General features: G+C 36.7%; 1 protein-coding gene across 1 annotated transcript in view; it reads right to left on the reverse strand.

Moving 5' to 3' along the window:
- Positions 1 to 20,632, reverse strand: part of PTH1R (parathyroid hormone 1 receptor) — a 313,629-nt gene that overhangs the window by 51,657 nt on the left and 241,340 nt on the right. Inside the window, exons 5-8 of the mRNA XM_063452826.1 lie at positions 19,884 to 20,002; positions 10,641 to 10,747; positions 7,882 to 8,068; positions 5,048 to 5,201 (exon numbers count right to left, since the gene is read on the reverse strand). Of these exons, the coding sequence (XP_063308896.1) occupies positions 5,048 to 5,201; positions 7,882 to 8,068; positions 10,641 to 10,747; positions 19,884 to 20,002 (567 nt within the window). The remainder of the gene's footprint in view (positions 1 to 5,047; positions 5,202 to 7,881; positions 8,069 to 10,640; positions 10,748 to 19,883; positions 20,003 to 20,632) is intronic.

Here is a 20,632-nt window from a genome sequence, read left to right on the forward strand (position 1 = left end):
CTTTTAAGCTGTGGTTAGACTACATATTCCAGAGTTTGACAGAAATATATTCAGTTAAAATTCTTAGTACTGTCAAAGAATTGCACAGTATTAGCTAGCCGGATTCCAACTGCTTCAGCAAAACTGGGGATTTCCATTTGCTTTGTCTAAAATAAAACTGACAGTTGTCGTCCTATACATTGGTGTTATCTCTGCCTTTGGGTCTGTTCTATGTTCATAATGAATACAGGTTGCTGTTGACTGATGTAGCATCCACATTGTATGCGCTGTGTAAATCAGAGCCACACACAGTGTGTACAATGCAGGTTCTATATAGTCACGTCTTCAATCCATTATTCAGGATCCATCGTTTCATTCCAAACCCATTCTAGATGGGCTTCATCGGGACATTTAAGCATTAACTCACCCTTCACACTTCCTTTCTCTCTTTTATTTTTTGGAGGGTTGGGGGGTTAGGATATCTGAATATGTTAGGTTGTTTTTTTTCTGTTTCTGACCAGTCTAAACTCTTTGTAACAGAATGTCTCTGTATTATTCAGTATTTTAGACTCAATAATTCTTTTTCGTAAAGAATGAGTAAATGATGAAATGTCGTACTTCCATAAAACAGAGATTTCCTCGGCAATGTGTTGTATTATACCTGGCAGTATTTTATCATATTAGTGTAAATTATGGAATATCATATATGTTATTGTTACATAGCCCAAATAAGCCATCACTTCGTGAGAGTCAATGGCAGCAAAGCGGCACAACAGTATCCCTGTAAAATTCACTTATATGATATTTTAAAAGATATCCCGAGTTATTCAGTAAAGTATGAATTGTCAGGAATTTTTATTTTAGGTCCCCAATAGCCAATACGACCACAGATAGCTGACTTAACGTTTTCCAATCCCGCTAATTTAACCTTCAATTTGAAATGCACCTTAAATTTGCATTAAAGCCCAGATGATTCATACTTCAGATATATATTTGTAAACTGACTATTATACTGTAAATGTATGTGGAGCAGCTGAATCCTGTGGGCTAAAGGAACACTCCAAACACCATAAACACTACAGTTTTTAGGGTTTAACTCAGGAGAGCTTACAAACGGAATGCTATCTGATAGTAGTAGGGGAGGCAGTAGTGGAAATAGCTACCAGGTAAGAAATCAAACCATTCAAAACATTGGTTTGACTCCTTAAAATGTGGGTGCACCAATGCACTGGCCACAGAGCGAACTGTAGTGAATACAGTGCTTAATATGCTCCTTTAAAGAATTTCCATCTTGAATGGTTGGTTATTTGCAAGGAGGTAACTGAAACATAAAATGTTGATTATTGTCATAGGAGTAGTATGATCTACATATTGGATATTGAATATTGGAAAGCGACAAAGTTGATTGGCCCCATGAAAAACAGGAGTTCATACTCAGCAGCTTGGTGCTCAACATTATCGGCCTTAAAAACACCTAGTATCGTTATTTTGTCTGATACCTGACAAGAATAGATTGAGTGGCAAAATGAAAAGGATAAGGGACAGTGGATGGCCTTGCCTAGTGCCACTTCAGATTTGGACTGGCAGAAAGAAGGCTCCATTAACACAAATCCTAGCCAATGTGCAAATGTATAAGACCCCTTTTTTCGATTATATGTTAATGATTTAAAAGCATAATCATTTGAACACTATATAATTAAGATTGTAGAATATTTTATTTCATTTTTGAATTTGGTTAATCAGTACAAGAGACCTACATTTATATCATATGTTTCATGACTCTCTGGGGTATTAAGTAACATTATTATACAATATTAAGTAACATTTAATACCATGGAAAGTTTGAGTTGTTCTCTTTACATACTTGCAGCTGATGTGTATGTGCAGCTGATGTGTATGTAGGTATATATATATACAGCTATATATACAGCTGATGTGTGTATGTAGGTATATATATATACAGCTATATATACAGCTGATGTGTGTATGTAGGTATATATATATATACAGCTATATATACAGCTGATGTGTGTATGTAGGTATATATATATATACAGCTATATATACAGCTGATGTGTATGTAGGTATATGTATATATACAGCTATATATACAGCTGATGTGTATGTAGGTATATATATATACAGCTATATATACAGCTGATGTGTGTAGGTATATATATATACAGCTATATATACAGCTGATGTGTGTATGTAGGTATATATATATACAGCTATATATACAGCTGATGTGTGTATGTAGGTATATATATATATATATACAGCTATATATACAGCTGATGTGTGTATGTAGGTATATATATATATACAGCTATATATACAGCTGATGTGTATGTAGGTATATGTATATATACAGCTATATATACAGCTGATGTGTATGTAGGTATATATATATACAGCTATATATACAGCTGATGTGTGTAGGTATATATATATACAGCTATATATACAGCTGATGTGTGTAGGTATATATATATACAGCTATATATACAGCTGATGTGTATGTAGGTATATGTATATATACAGCTATATATACAGCTGATGTGTATGTAGGTATATATATATACAGCTATATATACAGCTGATGTGTGTAGGTATATATATATATACAGCTATATATACAGCTGATGTGTATGTAGGTATATGTATATATACAGCTATATATACAGCTGATGTGTATGTAGGTATATATATATACAGCTATATATACAGCTGATGTGTGTATGTAGGTATATCTATATATACCTACAAACACATCAGCTGCAAGTATGTAAAGAGAACAACTCAGTATATGTACTGTACTAGACTGTTACCTAACCTAGCTGTCAGAATATTAGTATTATTTGATAGTTCAAACTTATTCATGTTAAGATCATACAGACTGTGGGTTAAGGGCTGCATGTTTTTCTGTGTGAATGACCCCAATGCAACATAAGATTATCCCTAAACTTCTATCTCCATCTTACGTCTACCTTTCAGCCCCTCTTTTTCTCCATCTATTATGCCATACTTTTTACATCTGCCTGTTCTTTACTGACTTTTAACATTTATCGTATCAGTCTTGGTGACTGGTGGAGAGAGCATTAGAACTCAGTATTTGATCACTCAGTTCACCTGTCTTTATGCAGGGTACTCTTCTCTATGAATCGTCTGATTGTGGCCCAACACACCCAGATCACGTTATTGACATGAAGTGGTCCGGGTGTCGTTGGTGGTCCTTTACAATGCAGTGACTCTGGTTTTATTTTTACACTCTGTTTTATGTCAAAAGTCAATTGTGAGGCTGTACAATACGATAACCTCCTTAAAAATATAAATATAAACGTGACTCTTTCTGGGTTATTTACCAAAGTCAGAATTCAACTTTATTCAAAGTGAATTTAAAAATTTATGTCAAAATAGCCAAACTGGGAAAACTCTCTAAGTCAGTTATGCTTCCAGTTGGGCTAAGCCTGAACTTTGAACTCTTTAAATTGACTTTAGTAAATAATCCTGTTTATGAGATAGCTCAGTGTATAAAGGTCCAGCTGGAGTATCTCAGAGTTACTGGTGTAAATTCTGCCAAATTCATGCCAGTCACCTTAAATTGAGTGATAAACAACATCTAGAAACCAGGACATACCTAGCAAATTAGCAACAAGTTAAATGCATTTTTGCTAGTGAAAGGAACTGATGTCAGTATTATATTCCAAACATTTCAATAAAAAAAGCTAAACCATCACTAACATATTTCACTTTAACGTGACAATAAAATGCTGTTTGAACGTTTGCTTCTTTAATAGATAAATAGAATGACAGCAAAAACACAACGGGACTGCACCACGCTCCTTTTACGTCAATATAAAGCAATTAACCCTAAAAGCATCCCAATGTATTTTCTTTAATAGAATGTCATCTAAAATGTAGCGCATTAGATATGTGTAAGAGGTAAAAAAAAAAATACTTTTTAATAATTAGTTTTTCAAATTTTCAGACTCACATTCATTTTTATTCTTTTGGTACAGAGAGCGAGAGAACAACATATCGCCAACTGTACAAGGTGATAACATTGACTTTCACTCTCCCTGTACCAAAAGAATAAAAACATTTTATGTCAACAAAGGGATAGTTTAATAAGGAAAGCTCCTACTGTGTCATTTAACTGTCGGAGTGTTTAGTAATGAAATCCCGAGATAAACTACATGGGCTGAACTCCCAATTACACGGGAGATTGTCAGGTCTAACAAACCTCATATCATATCTCTCTACTTAGAAAAATGCCAATGACAATCGCATGAAATGTGCACGTTCCCGGAAAATGACATTTAACAGACTGTACGCTTGTCACATCCCCACACAGGAGTCAATTAAAAGCAATTGTCCGATGTTGTCACAAACCAGTACGCTTAACAAGGTACCTACAGCGTACAGCATGAAATGCTAATTCGAAAAAAAAGGCCTCGTAAAAAGTAGAAACGTGTGACTGACTTCATGTTACATCTCATTGAGAGCGGTTAACATTTGAAGATGACTTTTGAAGAGCTAGTATCAGTATCAGTGAAATGCATTGATGCCGCGCTCGCCTACAAAGCTTTTCATCCTTTTCTTGAAGAGGCTGTGCACCCCTCCTGTAGAGTTCAAACAGAACTTAAAAAGAATAAAGTGTAGTTCCTCTTGTGTCCAGTGGTTGTCGTTTATTAGTCTCTCTGCATAAAGTATCCATTTAATTGAAAGTACACATTTACTGTATAGCAGTATATCTATAATATAATATATATAATAAACAGGATTGCAGCACACTCACATGTCTCCAAAAAAAAAAAGAATGCCTTTATTATTTTTGTCATAGTATAATAATAAATACATACATTCATTACAACTATATATGTATTACTATTGTTCTATACACACAGTTACCTATTTGATGTATTTATACATACGTGGTAATACAGTCATTTTGTTATTTTTCTTGGTAAATGATAGGTAAAGGAACAATTTAATAGAATCAGGGCCGCAATCTATGTCATACACACCCCCACGGCATTTTAATAAATGAATACCAATCACTTACCCCAGCCAAACAGCGTGAATCCCCACAGGTATTTTTTATCTGAGAAAAAGGCCATGAAGATGAGGCTGTGCAGGTAGAGTCCTTCCACCAGGATCCAATAATAATTGGTCGTCAGGAAGTAGAGGAAGAAAGTTACAACTATTTTGCATCCCACCTAATGAAGGAAATGAATGAAGAAATAAACCACATTAGCTAGAATAAAGAAGCGTTCTCTAGAAAATAACAGCATTCTCATTCACTAAATTTGAAACAGATCTGAATATTTTGCAGTACACATAGTATTCTAAATCTACAATAATGGCCTCACTTTAATATTTTGGGATTAAAAAAATTTTATATCAGCAAACAAAGTTTTAAAATGATTTAATATTTTGAATACTATTTTAATGGTTTGATAATTTTTTTTAATATATACGACACAAAAATATTAAATCAAGGCTTTTGTTGAAAGTAGCATTTCCTATCTCGTGTGAATTGCAATTCACAAAATAATATGTGGTACAAAGTACTTACTGGGTTATCATATAAAATGTAGCTTTACAACAATGTGATCTGACTATACAAACAATGTCCGTATGACACTAGTAAATAATATTATCTGACAATAGACAGATACTACACCCTCCCAATGAATCCCCTTACGGACCAAACTTCTGGAATAAAAGGGAATCATGACATGTCACACATGTCATGTGTCCTTAAGGGGTTAATAGAATGTTTTCTAAAAACGTAGCACGTAAGATATTTGTAAGAGGTAAAAAAATATATTTTTTATATATTTCTTTTCACATTTCCAGAGCGAGAGAACGACATATCTCTAACTGTGCAAGTCGATAACATCAAAATTCACTCTCCTTGTACCAAAATAATAAAACATTCCCTCTCTGACCCTGCCTGACTACTAAAATGCAGAATTCTATATAGTTCATGAGATAGATGGGAGGGCAGAGTGTTGCAGGTTCTCCCATATGCAGAGCAACTGAATGTACCTCTTTGCTGCATCTCTAGTAAACGATTAAGAATAATTTAGATATGTAATTTGCTTACGTGGTCTGTTACACATTAGGTAATATTGATGAATTTATTATATTTAAGGGATATATTGTCCATTCAGACCAGGATGATTCATGTTTTAAATGAGAACAATATTTTAACACGTATATATACAACATATAGATACTTCTACAATCATAATGACATGTATCCTTCGTATATATAATGTCTCTATACAATGTGATGTCTCTGTTTATCTTAAATCTATATTCTATACCTTATTATAATATGTATGATATGCGTTACAAGGCAATTAGGGAAAATATTAACTTAAAGAGTGGAAAAACAGTATACAAATTCGAAAAAAAATGTTTTTAGTGAATAGTTTATATGGCACTGCTGTCTACGATGAGGTAGGTGCACTATTTTGGCTCCAACAAGTCCACGCTGACTCTATCTCCACCTTATTCACTAGGAACTCTACTGGATTAAGATCTGTGGGTGTAAGTTTTATGACATTATATGACATTATACAGGAATAATGAATTTAAAAATGAATGGACTGTGACCATAAATAGGTACATATGGGAAGCAGTAATGCCGAGGTGTGCTGAGGCATTGGCTTAATGTGGCTTCCCTTTCATTAATACACCCCCAACAGCAGCTGGTGTAACGGACACAAAACAAAACAGATTCATGGATTACAATCAGAATATCCCATCTACATCCTGCAGAATAAATCAAGATTTCTCCGACATATGACATTTTGTAAGCCTTTAGTAGTCCAGTTTTGGTGATCGTGTGCCTATTCCATCTTTGATGTCTTGCTTGTACATGACAGAACTAGGACCTGGTCTTCTGTTGCTCTAGGTCATTATCTTTGAGGTTTGACACACTCTGCATTCATAGATGACCTGCTCTAATCCTCTATTGTAAATTATTTGAACACCAGTGCATTGAAAGAGTCTGACCATTGTCCCCCACCCTCTCTAATTAACAAGGCTATTTTTCCTGCAGAACAATTGTCCATTTGCAGTTTTGTATTGCACTATTTTCTGTGAGCCAGACAGACTGTATTAAAATATTTGTAGGTCATGTCATCAGCCCTTCCAAAATAGCTGAGATCTTGGGTTCTCCCATTTCCGTTGTCCAATGTAATGACAGTTGCTTTGAGCATTTCTACATGATTTTGTAGCTTCATATTTCAATGTTTGGAGTCTGTGTGAATTCCTTCAATAAAGCAGCCCCTGGGTATTTGTATACATTTTAGGAACTATTTGTAGAAATAACTGAGATACATATCTGTATAATAGTGATCAAGAATTAAAAAAAAATCCTTGCCAAGTATAGACTGCTTTGTAAATTCTGCCTGAGCTTTGCAGATTATGTGAACATTTTACTAATGATGTTCCACCTATTTAATATGGGATAACAACCTTGAAAAACAGCATTTTATTTTTTGCAGCTCATTTACCTGTCGTTCAGCCGTAGAGATGATCTCTCCTTTAAGCCAAATTAGACTCAAATTAGACTCAATTTGGGTGAAACCAGGTGAATAAGCAGCAGATTATGTTTTTAGTTGTTTTATACGTTATAATGACAAGAATTAACAGACTCTTTCCAGACTCACTGTTCCTCCATTTATGCTCTAAAAACCAAGGAGTGTAAAGAATGACCTACAGACATTTCCTGGCACAGAATTAACCGGTGTGACGTACGGTTTATTTCTGAATTTTCTGATGTGAAAATAATTCCTAAGCAATGGCTTTGCATTGGATATTTTAACCGGAAAACCTGAGATATTACACAACCGAATTCGGAAATATTTGGCTATAACTCACAAAGTAAGCTTTTTCTTCTGGAGGGTCATCGGCAAATGCCTTGAAGTCTTCTTCAGGAATCAGCTCCATCTCTTCAATAGCAGATCCAGAGTATAAGACGGCATCTTTAACAAAGATACTGGCAGCTCTCAGCATGAAGGAAACAAACAGATGCATGTGGATGTAGTTCCTTGTGCAGTGTAATCGTCTGATTACAGATTAAACAAGACAAAAAAGACAGCAAAACAAAAACATTAAAACAATATCAACGTTTATAAATGCATACTATCACAGCACTATCACCGTGTTGTCCTCAAAAAAACTAAACAGCAGCAAAGTTAAACAGGTTGAGATAATTGGCTAATTAAACAGTTCAGCCCAAGGGGATACAAGTTGTTAAACTCGGTTTGAAAGCTGGAATACATAATTAAATGGCATTAACTAAGGTTGGTGGACATTCTTCTAATGAGTGTTTCATCTGCCGCCAATGGTGATTGGTTTTGTACTTAACATGACCTGCGGAATTAGCATAGGCATTTCTTTAAAAAGAGATGATTGCTAATTATAGACATAGCTATACACCTGGAAAATAAGATTGAAGAAATAGATTTCAATAAAATTTTAAGGTTGTTTACATATTATCTCGTTTTTGGGGGGTGAAGGGATAACGATAGGGCCAGTACCGGTGAGATGATTAAATAATTGTACTATAACCATTGCTATCTGAAAATACATTTATAATTTTTTTTTTTTTATTTAAAAGCTTTATGCTGAACTCAGGGCCGGCCTTAGGCATTTGGGCGCCCTGTGCAAAAAATCTTCACAGCGCCCCCCCTTCCCGTCCCCCCCTCCCCCACTCCTTACCCCTTCCCACACACCCTGTCACACACACGCGCAGACAGTCACACACACACACGCGCAGACAGTCACACACACACACGCGCAGACAGTCACACACACACACGCGCAGACAGTCTCACACACACACACACACACACACACACAGGCAGACAGCCACACACACACTCACTAACAGACACAGACACACACTAACAGACACAGACACACACTAACAGACACAGACACACACTAACATACACACTAACAGACACACACTAACAGACACACACTAACAGACACACACTAACATACACACACACACTAACATACACACACACACACACTAACATACACACACACACACTAACAGACACACACTAACATACACTAACAGACACACACACTCACCCAAATGAACACATTTTTTAACATTTATTTAGACCCCCCCCCCAGCCTCCTTACCTTTGGGAATGCTGGGGGGGGGGGGGTTCTTCCTCCCTGGTGGTCCAGTGGCTGCTGGGCGGTCGGGCGGCGCTGGCGGCTGGCGAGGGAGCACTTCCTCTGAGCTGTATGCTCAGCTCCCTCGCGCGCCGCAGAGTGAGGCTGGGAGCCGGAATATGACGTCATATTCCGGCTCCCAGCCTCACTCTGCGGCGCGCGAGGGAGCTGAGCATACAGCTCAGAGGAAGCTCTCCAGTCTCTATCATATACATCTGATCCTTCATTTGGACAATACCCCTGACAGGGTGACAGGCGTGATTACCATCTCTCTTTTGTAAGTTCTCTACCACGTGCAAAATTTATCTTTGCCTTTTTTACTTCACCATATTTTGTATTTTTGCTATTCAATAGATTCCACGTTCACGATCAGCCATAAACAGGTTGTATTGTTTTGTACCACCCTCTACCTGTGTATATCACCCTTGGGGTTTTATACACGCTTTTGTGCATATTTTATATAGTGTGTGTGAGGTACACTTTTTGGGGGTGTGTCTTTCTAGTGTATCATATAGTAAGCTAATTTCTTTTGTCTGTAGCTCAGAGGAAGTGCTCCCTCGCCAGCCGCCCGCCAGCGCCGCCCGACCGCCCAGCAGCCAGGCATGTCTGTTAGCCGCAAGGCTAACAAGACATTTGCCTTGGGCATTTGGGGGCGGCTTTTTTGCCGCCCCCTGGAAAATGCCGCCCAAGGCAAATGTCTTGTTAGCATTGCGGCTAACAGACATGCCGTGTGAGCTATGCGGCCGCAGGGCGCCCCCTGCACCATGGCGCCCTGTGCGGCCGCACAGCTCGCACACCCCTAAGGCCGGCCCTGGGAACTTTATCTAGGTAAACCCACGTCTAGTTCTCTAGTAAGACTTTACCGATATAATGTCCTATGTTTTTCATTGGTTTTTTTTGTTTGTTTTTTTACAAATTTCTTGTGTGAAGTTCTTATGTTTAGATCTCATCTGTTTTACCCTGAGCAGGAAATGTGTTTACATTGTATCTACCTTATAGTTTATATTTAGGACAAATTAGCAAAATTGTTTAAAATAAAAAACAAAAAGATTTTAAAAAGCAAGATGTTGGTGTAAATGTTGATGTTTAATATTTACTTCTTTATATGATTTTAACAATAGCAAGTGTAACTGCTGCTTTGTGCAAAACAAAAGGTAAACACATTTATTTTGCAAACAAAACAAAACAAAACAAAGAAACAGCAGTCTTTTTTTACTTTCCTCTGTGTTGATAGGTCTGGGCAATCCAAGCTAATAAGGAGAAATCTATCAGTGAGTCATTTAACAGTCTTCAAATCATCACTCAAGTATCTTTTTATTAAACTACTCTCTCTCTACACAGCATGATGATTTACGATAATCAGCAAATACTGATAATAAAAAAAAAATTCTCTTATGAATCCAAGATTTCTAAAAATCTAAATGAAACCATTATGCCCTTACCTGAAGTATCCTAGAATAAGGACAGCTACAGTTAAGGATCCAAGGGAGATGGAATACCCGACAGTATAAATCAAATAAAGGCGGTCAAACACTTCCTGAAAGAGAAACTGTACAAATAAAATCAAGGTTAATGATGACAAAAAGACAGCCAACAAACAAGTTTAGAACCAAACTACCGAGATGAACTAAACAAGGGATTAGAATTAATGTTAGAAACAACTCGAGCCATCAAGTTCTCAGCCCTAAAACTGCTGTTCATCCAACAGAAGTAAAATCAATAAATTAATAAAAGTGGCAGAATCTTGAAATGATTTCGAGCTGGGCACGGTTAGGGGAAATAAAGCTTTCATGTCTCAAATTCACCAATGGAATGTTTGGTTTCATGTTCCCATTGTTAATAATGTCCATTTATTTCCTGCATTCGTTGAATGTGACGAAAAATCCCCACTAAGCAGAGATGGCCAGATCTGTATTATTCTATATTATTTACTCTGCTGTAGGAGAATCTGCGTACATTAATAATGTTCGCTTGTCCCTCATACAGTTCTGTTACTTAACCCCTTAAGGACAGAGCTTCAGAAGCTTGACTTACGCTTAATGACACAAGCAATTTTTGCATTTTCTTGCTGTTTGCGTTCAACTGCAATTTGCATCTCTCTCATTTATTGCACCGACACATATTATATACTGTTTTTTAAAGGACAGAAAGGGCTTTAATTTGATATAACATATATATATATAAATGCTTACTTATTATAAAAAAAATACAGAAAAATGCAAAAAAAAGAAAAATATTGTTTTTTTTTTTTTACAGTTTTTGCAATCATAATGTGTGCATAATTAGTGCAGGTTAAGGAAAGTAATTAAAAATACATTCATTTATTTGTTCTGATTTACAGAATATATAATGTGTCTGGGATTTTAAGTTTTTTTTGGTAGTTACAGGTCACAAAGCACAAGGAGTAAGATAAAATTTTAATGTGGAGCGATTTTAGAATTTGGTATGTTTGTCTTGTAAGCCTAATAGCCATAAAATAAAACAAAATTGCCACACAAAGTATATATTTATATAAAGTAGACATCACAGGCTATTTACCTAAGGTTGTTTTGACACTTTCTACGTAGCCATTTTACCGCCAACCTCTGCTAAATATTGGAGTAAAATTGTGTTTTTTGGGGGTTTTCGCACACAAACGTATAACAAAGAACTTCTCATGTGTATTTTGTAAAGTTGGTGTGTGCTATTCCTGTACAAAGTTTTATTATGTGTTCAGTTACTTCTGCTGAGTACAACGGTACCCCCATTGTATGTCTTTGGCACTATTTCGTGAAGCTACAGTGCCATATAGGAGACCTGTCCTTTTCAGTATTCACAGTAGAATTTTGAGAGACGGATTTAATGAGCCTATGCTTCCATTTGGGGTATTATAACAGTTTGACTGTTCAAAAACCCCCACAAAGGCCTACCATTTGTAAAAGTAGACACTCCACGGTATCTCATAAGGTGCATATTGTGCCTTAACATGCCCCCATTTTTTTACCATTACATGCCAAAGTATGTGGTAAAAAATAATTTTGTGCATTTTTTACATACGGATTGCATTTTTGCTGGGCATTTTGTATATTTCATATGTGCCACTAAGTTCAAACCCCCCAAATTATGCTCAGCTAAGTCTTCTGAGTAAAAGGACACCCCCATTGTATGTCTATGGCACTATTTCGTGAAGCTACAGTGCCATACAGGAGACCTGTCCTTTTCAGTATTCACAGTAGAATTTTGAGAGACGGATTTAATGAGCCTATGCTTCCATTTGGGGTATTATAACAATTTGACTGTTCAAAACCCCCCACAAAGGCCTACCATTTGTAAAAGTAGACACTCCAGGGTATATCATAAGGTGCATATTGTGCCTTAGCATGCCCCCATTTTTTCACCAATATATGCCAAAGTATGTGGTAAAAAATAATTTTGTGCATTTTTTGACATACGGATTGCATTTTTTCTGGGCATTTTGTATATTTCATATGTGCCACTAAGTTCAAAACCTCCAAATTATGCTCAGCTAAGTCTTCTGAGTAAAAAGACATCCCCAATGAATGTCTTTGGCACTATTTTGTGAAGCTACAGTGGCATATTGGAGACCAAGCCATATCAGTTTTTACAGAACTTTGAATTTTGACGCTGGGCCTATGTGCAATTTCCAAGCATCTTCGTAAGTTTTGAATTCAAACTACCCCACAAAGGCCTACCATTTCTTAAAGTAGACACCCCAGGGTATTTCAAAAGGCATATTTTGAACCTTAGCGTGGGATAATTTTTCCGCTAGCTTGTACCAGGTGTAGTGGTAATGAGCGTTTTTTCTGCCTTTTTGACACACAAAGTGAGTTTGCACAGTATATTTTGCAAACCTTATGTGTGCTACGACTGTATAATACTTCATATGTTGCTCAGCTATGTCAGCTGAGTATAAAAATACCCCCGTATGTACCTTTGCCAGGTATAAGTGGACATCGGAGGGGCACATTTGGGGCACAGCCATTCCATTTTTTTTCAAACTTTAAATTTTTACGCTGTGCCCATGTCCCATTTTAGAGTATTTTACCAGGCTATATAATCCAAATACCCCATAAAGCCATACCATTTCTTAAAGAAGACATCCCAGGGTATTTCAAAAGGCATATTTTGAACCTTAGTGTGGGATCATTTTTCCGCTAGCTTGTACCAGGTGTAGTGGTAATAAGCGTTTTTTCTGCCTTTTTGACACACAAAGTGAGTTTGCACAGTATATCTTGCAAACCTTATGTGTACCACCACTCTATAATACTTTATATGTTGCTCAGCTATGTCGGCTGAGTACAAAAATACCCCCGTATGTACCTTTGCCAGGTATATGTGGACATCGGAGGGGCACATTTGGGACACAGCCATTCCATTTTTTTTTCAAACTTTAAATTTTTACGCTGTGCCCATGTCCCATTTTAGAGTATTTTAACAGGCTATATAATCCAAATACCCCATAAAGCCATACCATTTCTTAAAGAAGACATCCCAGGGTATTTCAAAAGGCATATTTTGAACCTTAGCGTGGGATCATTTTTCCGCTAGCTTGTACCAGGTGTAGTGGTAATGAGCGTTATTAAATAAATTTTTTAACTTTTTAAAACTTTTTTACTTTTTAAAACTATTTTTTAAACTTTTGTTTTGCTTATTCATTTTTTTTAAGTTTCCTAAACTTTCGTAAAACTTTTTTTTACAGATTTAACATTTTTCTAAGCTTTTTCTTTTACCGTTAACCCCTAACTAGCAGTAAGCAGCACTAACAGTAAATTCCCCATTTTCCCATAACTCCCACCCACCCCAGCTAGCAAAATATTTAATTATACAATATTTAAATTAGTTAATTAAATTAATTTAACCCCTGAGGGTTAAAAAATAAATAAAAGTTAATCGTCAGGGGTTAAAAAAATTAGATCACAGTATAATACTGTGATCTGTATTTTGATCACTGTAGGTAGTGATAGACTGGCAGGGAAGGGGTTAATTTTTATTTGGACTGGGTAAAGGGTTTATTTTTTTTTTATTTTTTACTTAAACGTTATTAAAACTTTTTTTTAACTTAATTTTTTAACTTTTTAAAGCTTATTTTAAAACTTTTTTTAACGTTAACCCCTAGTTAGCCTAACACTAAATCCCCCAATTCCCCACTAACTTCCACCCTCCCCAGCTAGCTAAATTTATCATTTTAAAATATTTAAATTAATTAATAAAATAAATTTAACCCCTGAGGGTTAAAAAAAAAAAGAATTAACCCTCAGGGGTTAAAAACAAAATCAGATCATATTAAAATGTAATCCCTGCCAATTGATCACTGTAGTCAGTGATCAATTGGCAGGGAAGGGGTTAATTTTTTATTAAAATGGTAAAGGGGGGTAAAGGGGGGTGGGATTTTAAATAAACTTTATTTTTTTTTCCACCAGGGGGCAGGATCAGCACTGATCCGTCTCCCTGCACTTCACACTGAACCCGGAAGTGCAGGGAGGCGGAAGGTAAGTATACAGAGCACATGTGCCCGCTCTGGCATGCTGTCAGAGCGGGCACATGTACTGGGACAGCCCGATCCGGTGCTCCCGGTCTGCCTCTAATGCAGAGGCAGACCGGAGCACCATTAACCCCACGATCGCCGCGATTGCGGCGATCTGGGGTTAATTTTACCGCGTGACGGACGAGGTCCGTCATCCGTCGTTAAGGGTATCCCCTGGATGACGGACCTCGTCCGTCACCCGTCGTGAAGGGGTTAACAGGTCAGCAGCTATTAGCCATTTATCTTTTAGTAAAATTCTATTATTTCTTCTCTAACACACTCTTTTTAGTATGAACAAATGCAAGTTTTGTAAGAAATATGTAAGATCGCCCCCAACTTTGGAACCTGTTCGGACTTTCTTATTACATAGACTGTTCACTCGGGGATCTGCTCAGTTTTAAACCCTCATTGCTTAATAAATATATATCATTTGTATCACCTGGCATTTTAAGTCCAAGGGGGGTCGGACTTGATGGTATTTAGTCTTTTTTTAACCTAGACCTTTACGTAACTATGCATTATGTGAAACAGCACCAATTTGAGTATTTTTCAAGTTTTCCATTCTTAAAAAGGGTAGCACTGTGTTATGTTAGGTGTAATATTGGCTGTAATAACATGTTAGTTTACTTTGTTATTATTATTATTATTATTATTATTATTAATATTATTATTATCGGTATTTATATAGCGCCAACTAATTCTGCAGCACTTTACAATATTATGAAAGGGGTATATTTACAATAAATGAGACACAGGAACAATAGGCAGATGAAGGCCCTGCTCAAACGAGCTGACAGTCTAGAGGAGGTTTGTTACTCAGTTTCCAACTCAGATACACAATGTTTGTATATATCCTACAATATACTCTATACCATTAAACACAGCGACAAACCAAGTGTCAATCTTCTGTAGTCACTGGGTTTCATCAACGACAAGACTCACGATTAGAGGAAGTCATTTCTGTCTCCCAATATGAGACGTTGTAATGGATACAGAAGGCTGGGACATTGTAAGAGTATGAGAACAGGATGCTGTGCATTCTATGAGGACAATATGACCTTGACCAAGAGATATATTTCTTTAAAATGGGTCCCTTGAGGGTACTTCCTTACAAGAAACTACAAACATCCCGCAATTATTTGTGTCTGGCGAGATTAGGGAAGAGACACACAATGTTTTTTGTCTGTGTGGTGAAGATATCTTGTCCAGCCGTATATCACACACATTCAAATCGAGTAGATAGGTTTCCTGTTTGCTACAGTTTGATTACATTAAACATAAGAAATGGCACATTCTGGGACAGTTGTATCTCTAGAACATAAAAATGGCTGAAATCTCTGGGGACATAGAAAACTCTGACTCATTATCTGAATTAACATCATGAGATAATCACATGACAAATACAAATGTAAATCTATGGATACAAAAGACAGATTTAGATTTAATTCAGAACTGTTAACTTTTTATAAGAGAAGGGTAGTAGATACCTGGAATATTCTTCCAGTGGGAGCAGTAACGGTGATATAGAAAGGGTAGTAGGTACCTGGAATAGCCTTCCAGTGGGAGCAGTAACAGTAATATAGAAAGGGTAGAAGATACCTGGAATAGAATTCCAGTGGGAGCAGTAACAGTGATATAGAAAGGGTAGTAGATACCTGGAATAGCGTTCCAGTGGGAGCAGTAACAGTGATATAGAAAGGGTAGTAGATACCTGGAATAGCCTTCCAGTGGGAGCAGTAACAGTGATATAGACAGGGTAGTAGATTCCTGGAAGAGCCTTCCAGTGGGAGCAGTAACAGTGATATAGAAAGGGCAGTAGATACCTGGACTAGCCTTCCAGTGGGAGCAGTAACAGTGATATAGAAAGGGTAGTAGATACCTGGAATAGCCTTCCAGTGGGAGCAATAACAGTGATATAGAAAGGGTAGTAGATACCTGGAATAGCTCCCACCCTACCTGAGCAGAATGCTCTCCTCGGCTGTTCCCACCTCCTATAACCTCCGATCCAGTACCAGCATTTTATTTAGTCTACCTCAATACAAAAAGAAAACAGCCCGATCCTCCTTCTCCTACAGAGCGCCGCAATTATGGAACGACCTCCCATACACTTTCAAATCTTCCCCAGGACTAAAGTCCTCTAAGCGATCCCTCGCTACATACCTCAAAACAGAATGCACCTGTCATGGTTGATTATATATTTCCTACCTGTTCTGTGTTAAATTTTGTATATATTGTGTATTAATATTGTTTTTGTATTTTATTGTACACTAACTGTATCAATGCAATGTTCTGTGGACGCAGGACATACTTGCAAACAAGAGAAATCTCAATGTATCTTTCCTGGTAAAATATTTTATAAATAAATAAATAAAACTCCAATTATGGACAGCTACCTTTTAAAATGAACACAAATGTGATTTTATTTGAAAATAAAATAAATCACCATATTAATCTTCAGTTTTTTTTCCAGTCGATAAACTGGTCAGATAATGGAAATTTTACTGAAAATCGCCAGTGATTTCCCTTAAATAGGGTGATTGCAAGAAATCACTGTAAACTATATGAATCTAGTTATTTTTTTTTTTTTATATAAAATTCACCTTAAAGCTACGAGTGGAATTATTTGTGCTTGAAATACAGAATTGCTCTATTGCTCATATATTTTATATTTTTGTAGACTCCACATGTCCTTTATAATTCCTCAGGTTTTGCAATAAAAATCGTTTCATCTCAACAGAGAGATTATTTTAGGTCCTGGCAGGTGCCTCCACTATTCCAGCCCGCAAAGGACGTGTAGCGACAGTTGTTTTAATTTAATCTATGGCGTAGTTCTTATTTTGATTCACAGCTCAGAAGAAAACCTTGATTGGAAACTGCAGGCATCTAAACTCTCGCTAGCATGGAATAAGTCATCGACTTGTCACTATTTTTGACTTCAGAAATCTTTTAGAGTTTCAGGCCTTTCCTTTGAAGTACAAAACTTTGAGGGGATTAAGGCAGTCGAGAAGCGTGAAATTGAAGCGTGTAATTGTATGATATGTCAAGGCAAAACGGTGTATTAAGCACTCATCTTCCGATGAAACAAACTTTTTTGGGGAGCTAAAAGATAACTGTAAGTTAGGTTTTATTCCTGTGGTTACACAAACTCAAACAAAATCAATGTGGCATTTTCAGAAACTGTTCATGAAGGCATTCAAGATGTCAAACTTCTCAAGAACATGTTTTTCAAAGTTTTATTTTTTTTATTTTGCCGGCACTGGAAGACATTAGCTACAGTAAAGTAAAACCACAATACCTGAAACAAGACAATAAAAGGGAGATTGAATGGCATAAACTAAAATAAGCCTCTAATGTCTTGTATGACCTTTCTATAGGAAAGGTTACGAGATAATATGAGAGTTCTTGTTTTCCCTTTGGACATTTGGCATATTGCTTTATCGAGTGCCCTGTTTAGCAGAAATTGACAACTTTATAAGTCTGTGACAGAAGCGATATTGAGCTGTATATAGGTATTAAATGTTTTTTTCTTTCTATAGTAATGTAGCTGGACTGGAAGATACAAACAGTAGCTTGGACATACATCTATAGAAAGAGGAGAAATGCCTGCGACGTCTGATGTTCCCCGTCTAAGAGCTGAATGAAGTGGAAAGTTTGAAAAGTGAGAGATATGTGAATTATTAGCTTTTGCGGAGATACAATTATATATCAGGGACAAATTAAATGGTAGCTCTTTTACTGCTAACCCATCAACTACTAGCCATTTATCTTTCCCATTCAATCTGCTTCTATGTCTCATCCATCTCCATTTTCTTGCCTCTCCTTAGAACGTCAGCGCTTTGTTGTTTTCTTCGCTTCCCTGATATAATGACCCCTCTCCTCTCTATTTCCACTTCTTCTCCATTATACCATCATTTCTCACTATTCTCCCTCTCGTGTCTATCTCGTCTCCTCGTCCATCCTACCTACGCTCTTCACTCTTGTCTCTCTTTCAATCTGCTGCAATTCATAATCTTTCCCCGTCCTTTCAGTCATTCCCTCCCATTGTCTTCTTCCTGTTTCTCCCCTGCCATCCTAACACTACACTTTACCCTGTACTAACAACCAACCTCACATTCTCCATTTTGTACCTTTTCCAGATCCATTATTTCTTACACCCTACCACCAAACCTCTAATCCTCAATCTTCATTCTCTGCTTCATACTACTCCTCCACCTAGTTTTTTCCCTTTCTTCAATACCATTCTTTCTCTTTCTATCCTTAGCACATCCCCTTTACTTGTTGTTCCCTGCCTTCTCTCCTAAACGTTTTCTCGTCTTACTTTTTCTCGTCTTACTCTCAATAACCTTGTAACGTTGACACCAGACATTTTCCAATCAGTATGAGCACCTTGTAGATGAACGTCTCTGCTGCTATTTAGCGCTTGAGGGTCTGATTTCGACTTGTGCAATGTGGAGAAATTAATTTCGGCTGAACCACTTTGTCCACAAATGTATGCTTTTTTGGAGGGACAGCAGAATCTCGTGCATATGATCATCAGATCATCAGATGGATTACAATAGAAAGAAAATGGGCCAATCAGGGTATGAAAAATATATACATAATATAAATATATATGTAAATGTAATGCATATATTTAGCAGTAAACTGATTGGTGTATTTTCCTATTCGGTTCACAGATCAAGCGAGAAAAAGTAACCAACAGAGGGAAACCAGTTGGAACAGCAGAAAAATGTTTTTATATATTTGTTAAATATGTAATATATGAATATAGAATTGTTATACTGCTTCCCCTGTATGTCCATCTATTGGTAACTTCTAACGCTAAATCACAAATCAGATGAACATGCTCGTCCATTGTGTGGGTGGTTTGTTTTGTGATTAGTCTATGTGGTGGTTCAGAAATCAGGACCCATCTGTCTTCTTTCCTCCTATTTTAGAATGTTTATAACATTATATATTAATTTACAGATAATACCGCTGTACTCTACGCTTTCTAATATTTTTATACATTGACTCAGACATTGGCTTTACAGCATCATTGAGTGCTATTGCAATGGGTCCCAGTGACCTCAGATAGCGACCATGCAGCTAAGCCTTGTTTTGACAAGTTACATTTTTAGCTAAACAGTAAATTATATATAAGATGAACACTTTGTTTTACCCTTTGCCTGGTATCGTTGGAGAGGTACTTTGTGCACTCTGTGTAATTTGCCCAGGTCCGATTGTTACCTGGCACAAGTTCCCAACTCCCGTTCATGTCACACCGTCGATGGGCATGACCTATAGGAGAATTAAAATACAAAGGTTTTCCAATTAGCAGTAGAACATTTAACTAGTTAATTAGACCTTTATATGTAAGGAATCAATGTTATAAAATGTTATCCAACCACTGGTAATGGTGAAATTGAAGAGTGTGTTTGTAAGACATGTCAAGGCAAAATGGTGGCTTCCAGCTGACATTGAAATATTCTGGCTCTAAGAAAACCTTGCTAACACACTGTACTGACACCACTGTGTTTTATGGATTTCCCTCCCCTACGTATCAGTTGAGACATGCTCACTACATGGATATTCTGTTCATCCGTAAGCCCATTCTGCTTGTGACTGTTTCCTCACTATCACCAACCAGGCCATGATGGGAACATTTCTCAAATGAGGGTTAAATGGGGTGATGGTACTCTAAAAGGTAAATCACGAGATTATTATGTACTTTAGCCTGCTGCCCTGCCAACCTTTCATGGTTCTGAACAATATACCTCTTACTTTTGTTTTTATTTATTTTTTATTAAGTTACTTAAAATAGTTTTAGTATAACCCCTGGAATTGTGTAAAACTGAAAACAGTTCTGCAAATTTAGACTAAAATAACCAAATTAGTAAAAATGTCCCCAAATTAAGCTATTTTTCCAAC

This window comes from Pelobates fuscus, chromosome 4 (assembly GCF_036172605.1).
Source record: "Pelobates fuscus isolate aPelFus1 chromosome 4, aPelFus1.pri, whole genome shotgun sequence".
NCBI lineage: Eukaryota > Metazoa > Chordata > Amphibia > Anura > Pelobatidae > Pelobates > Pelobates fuscus.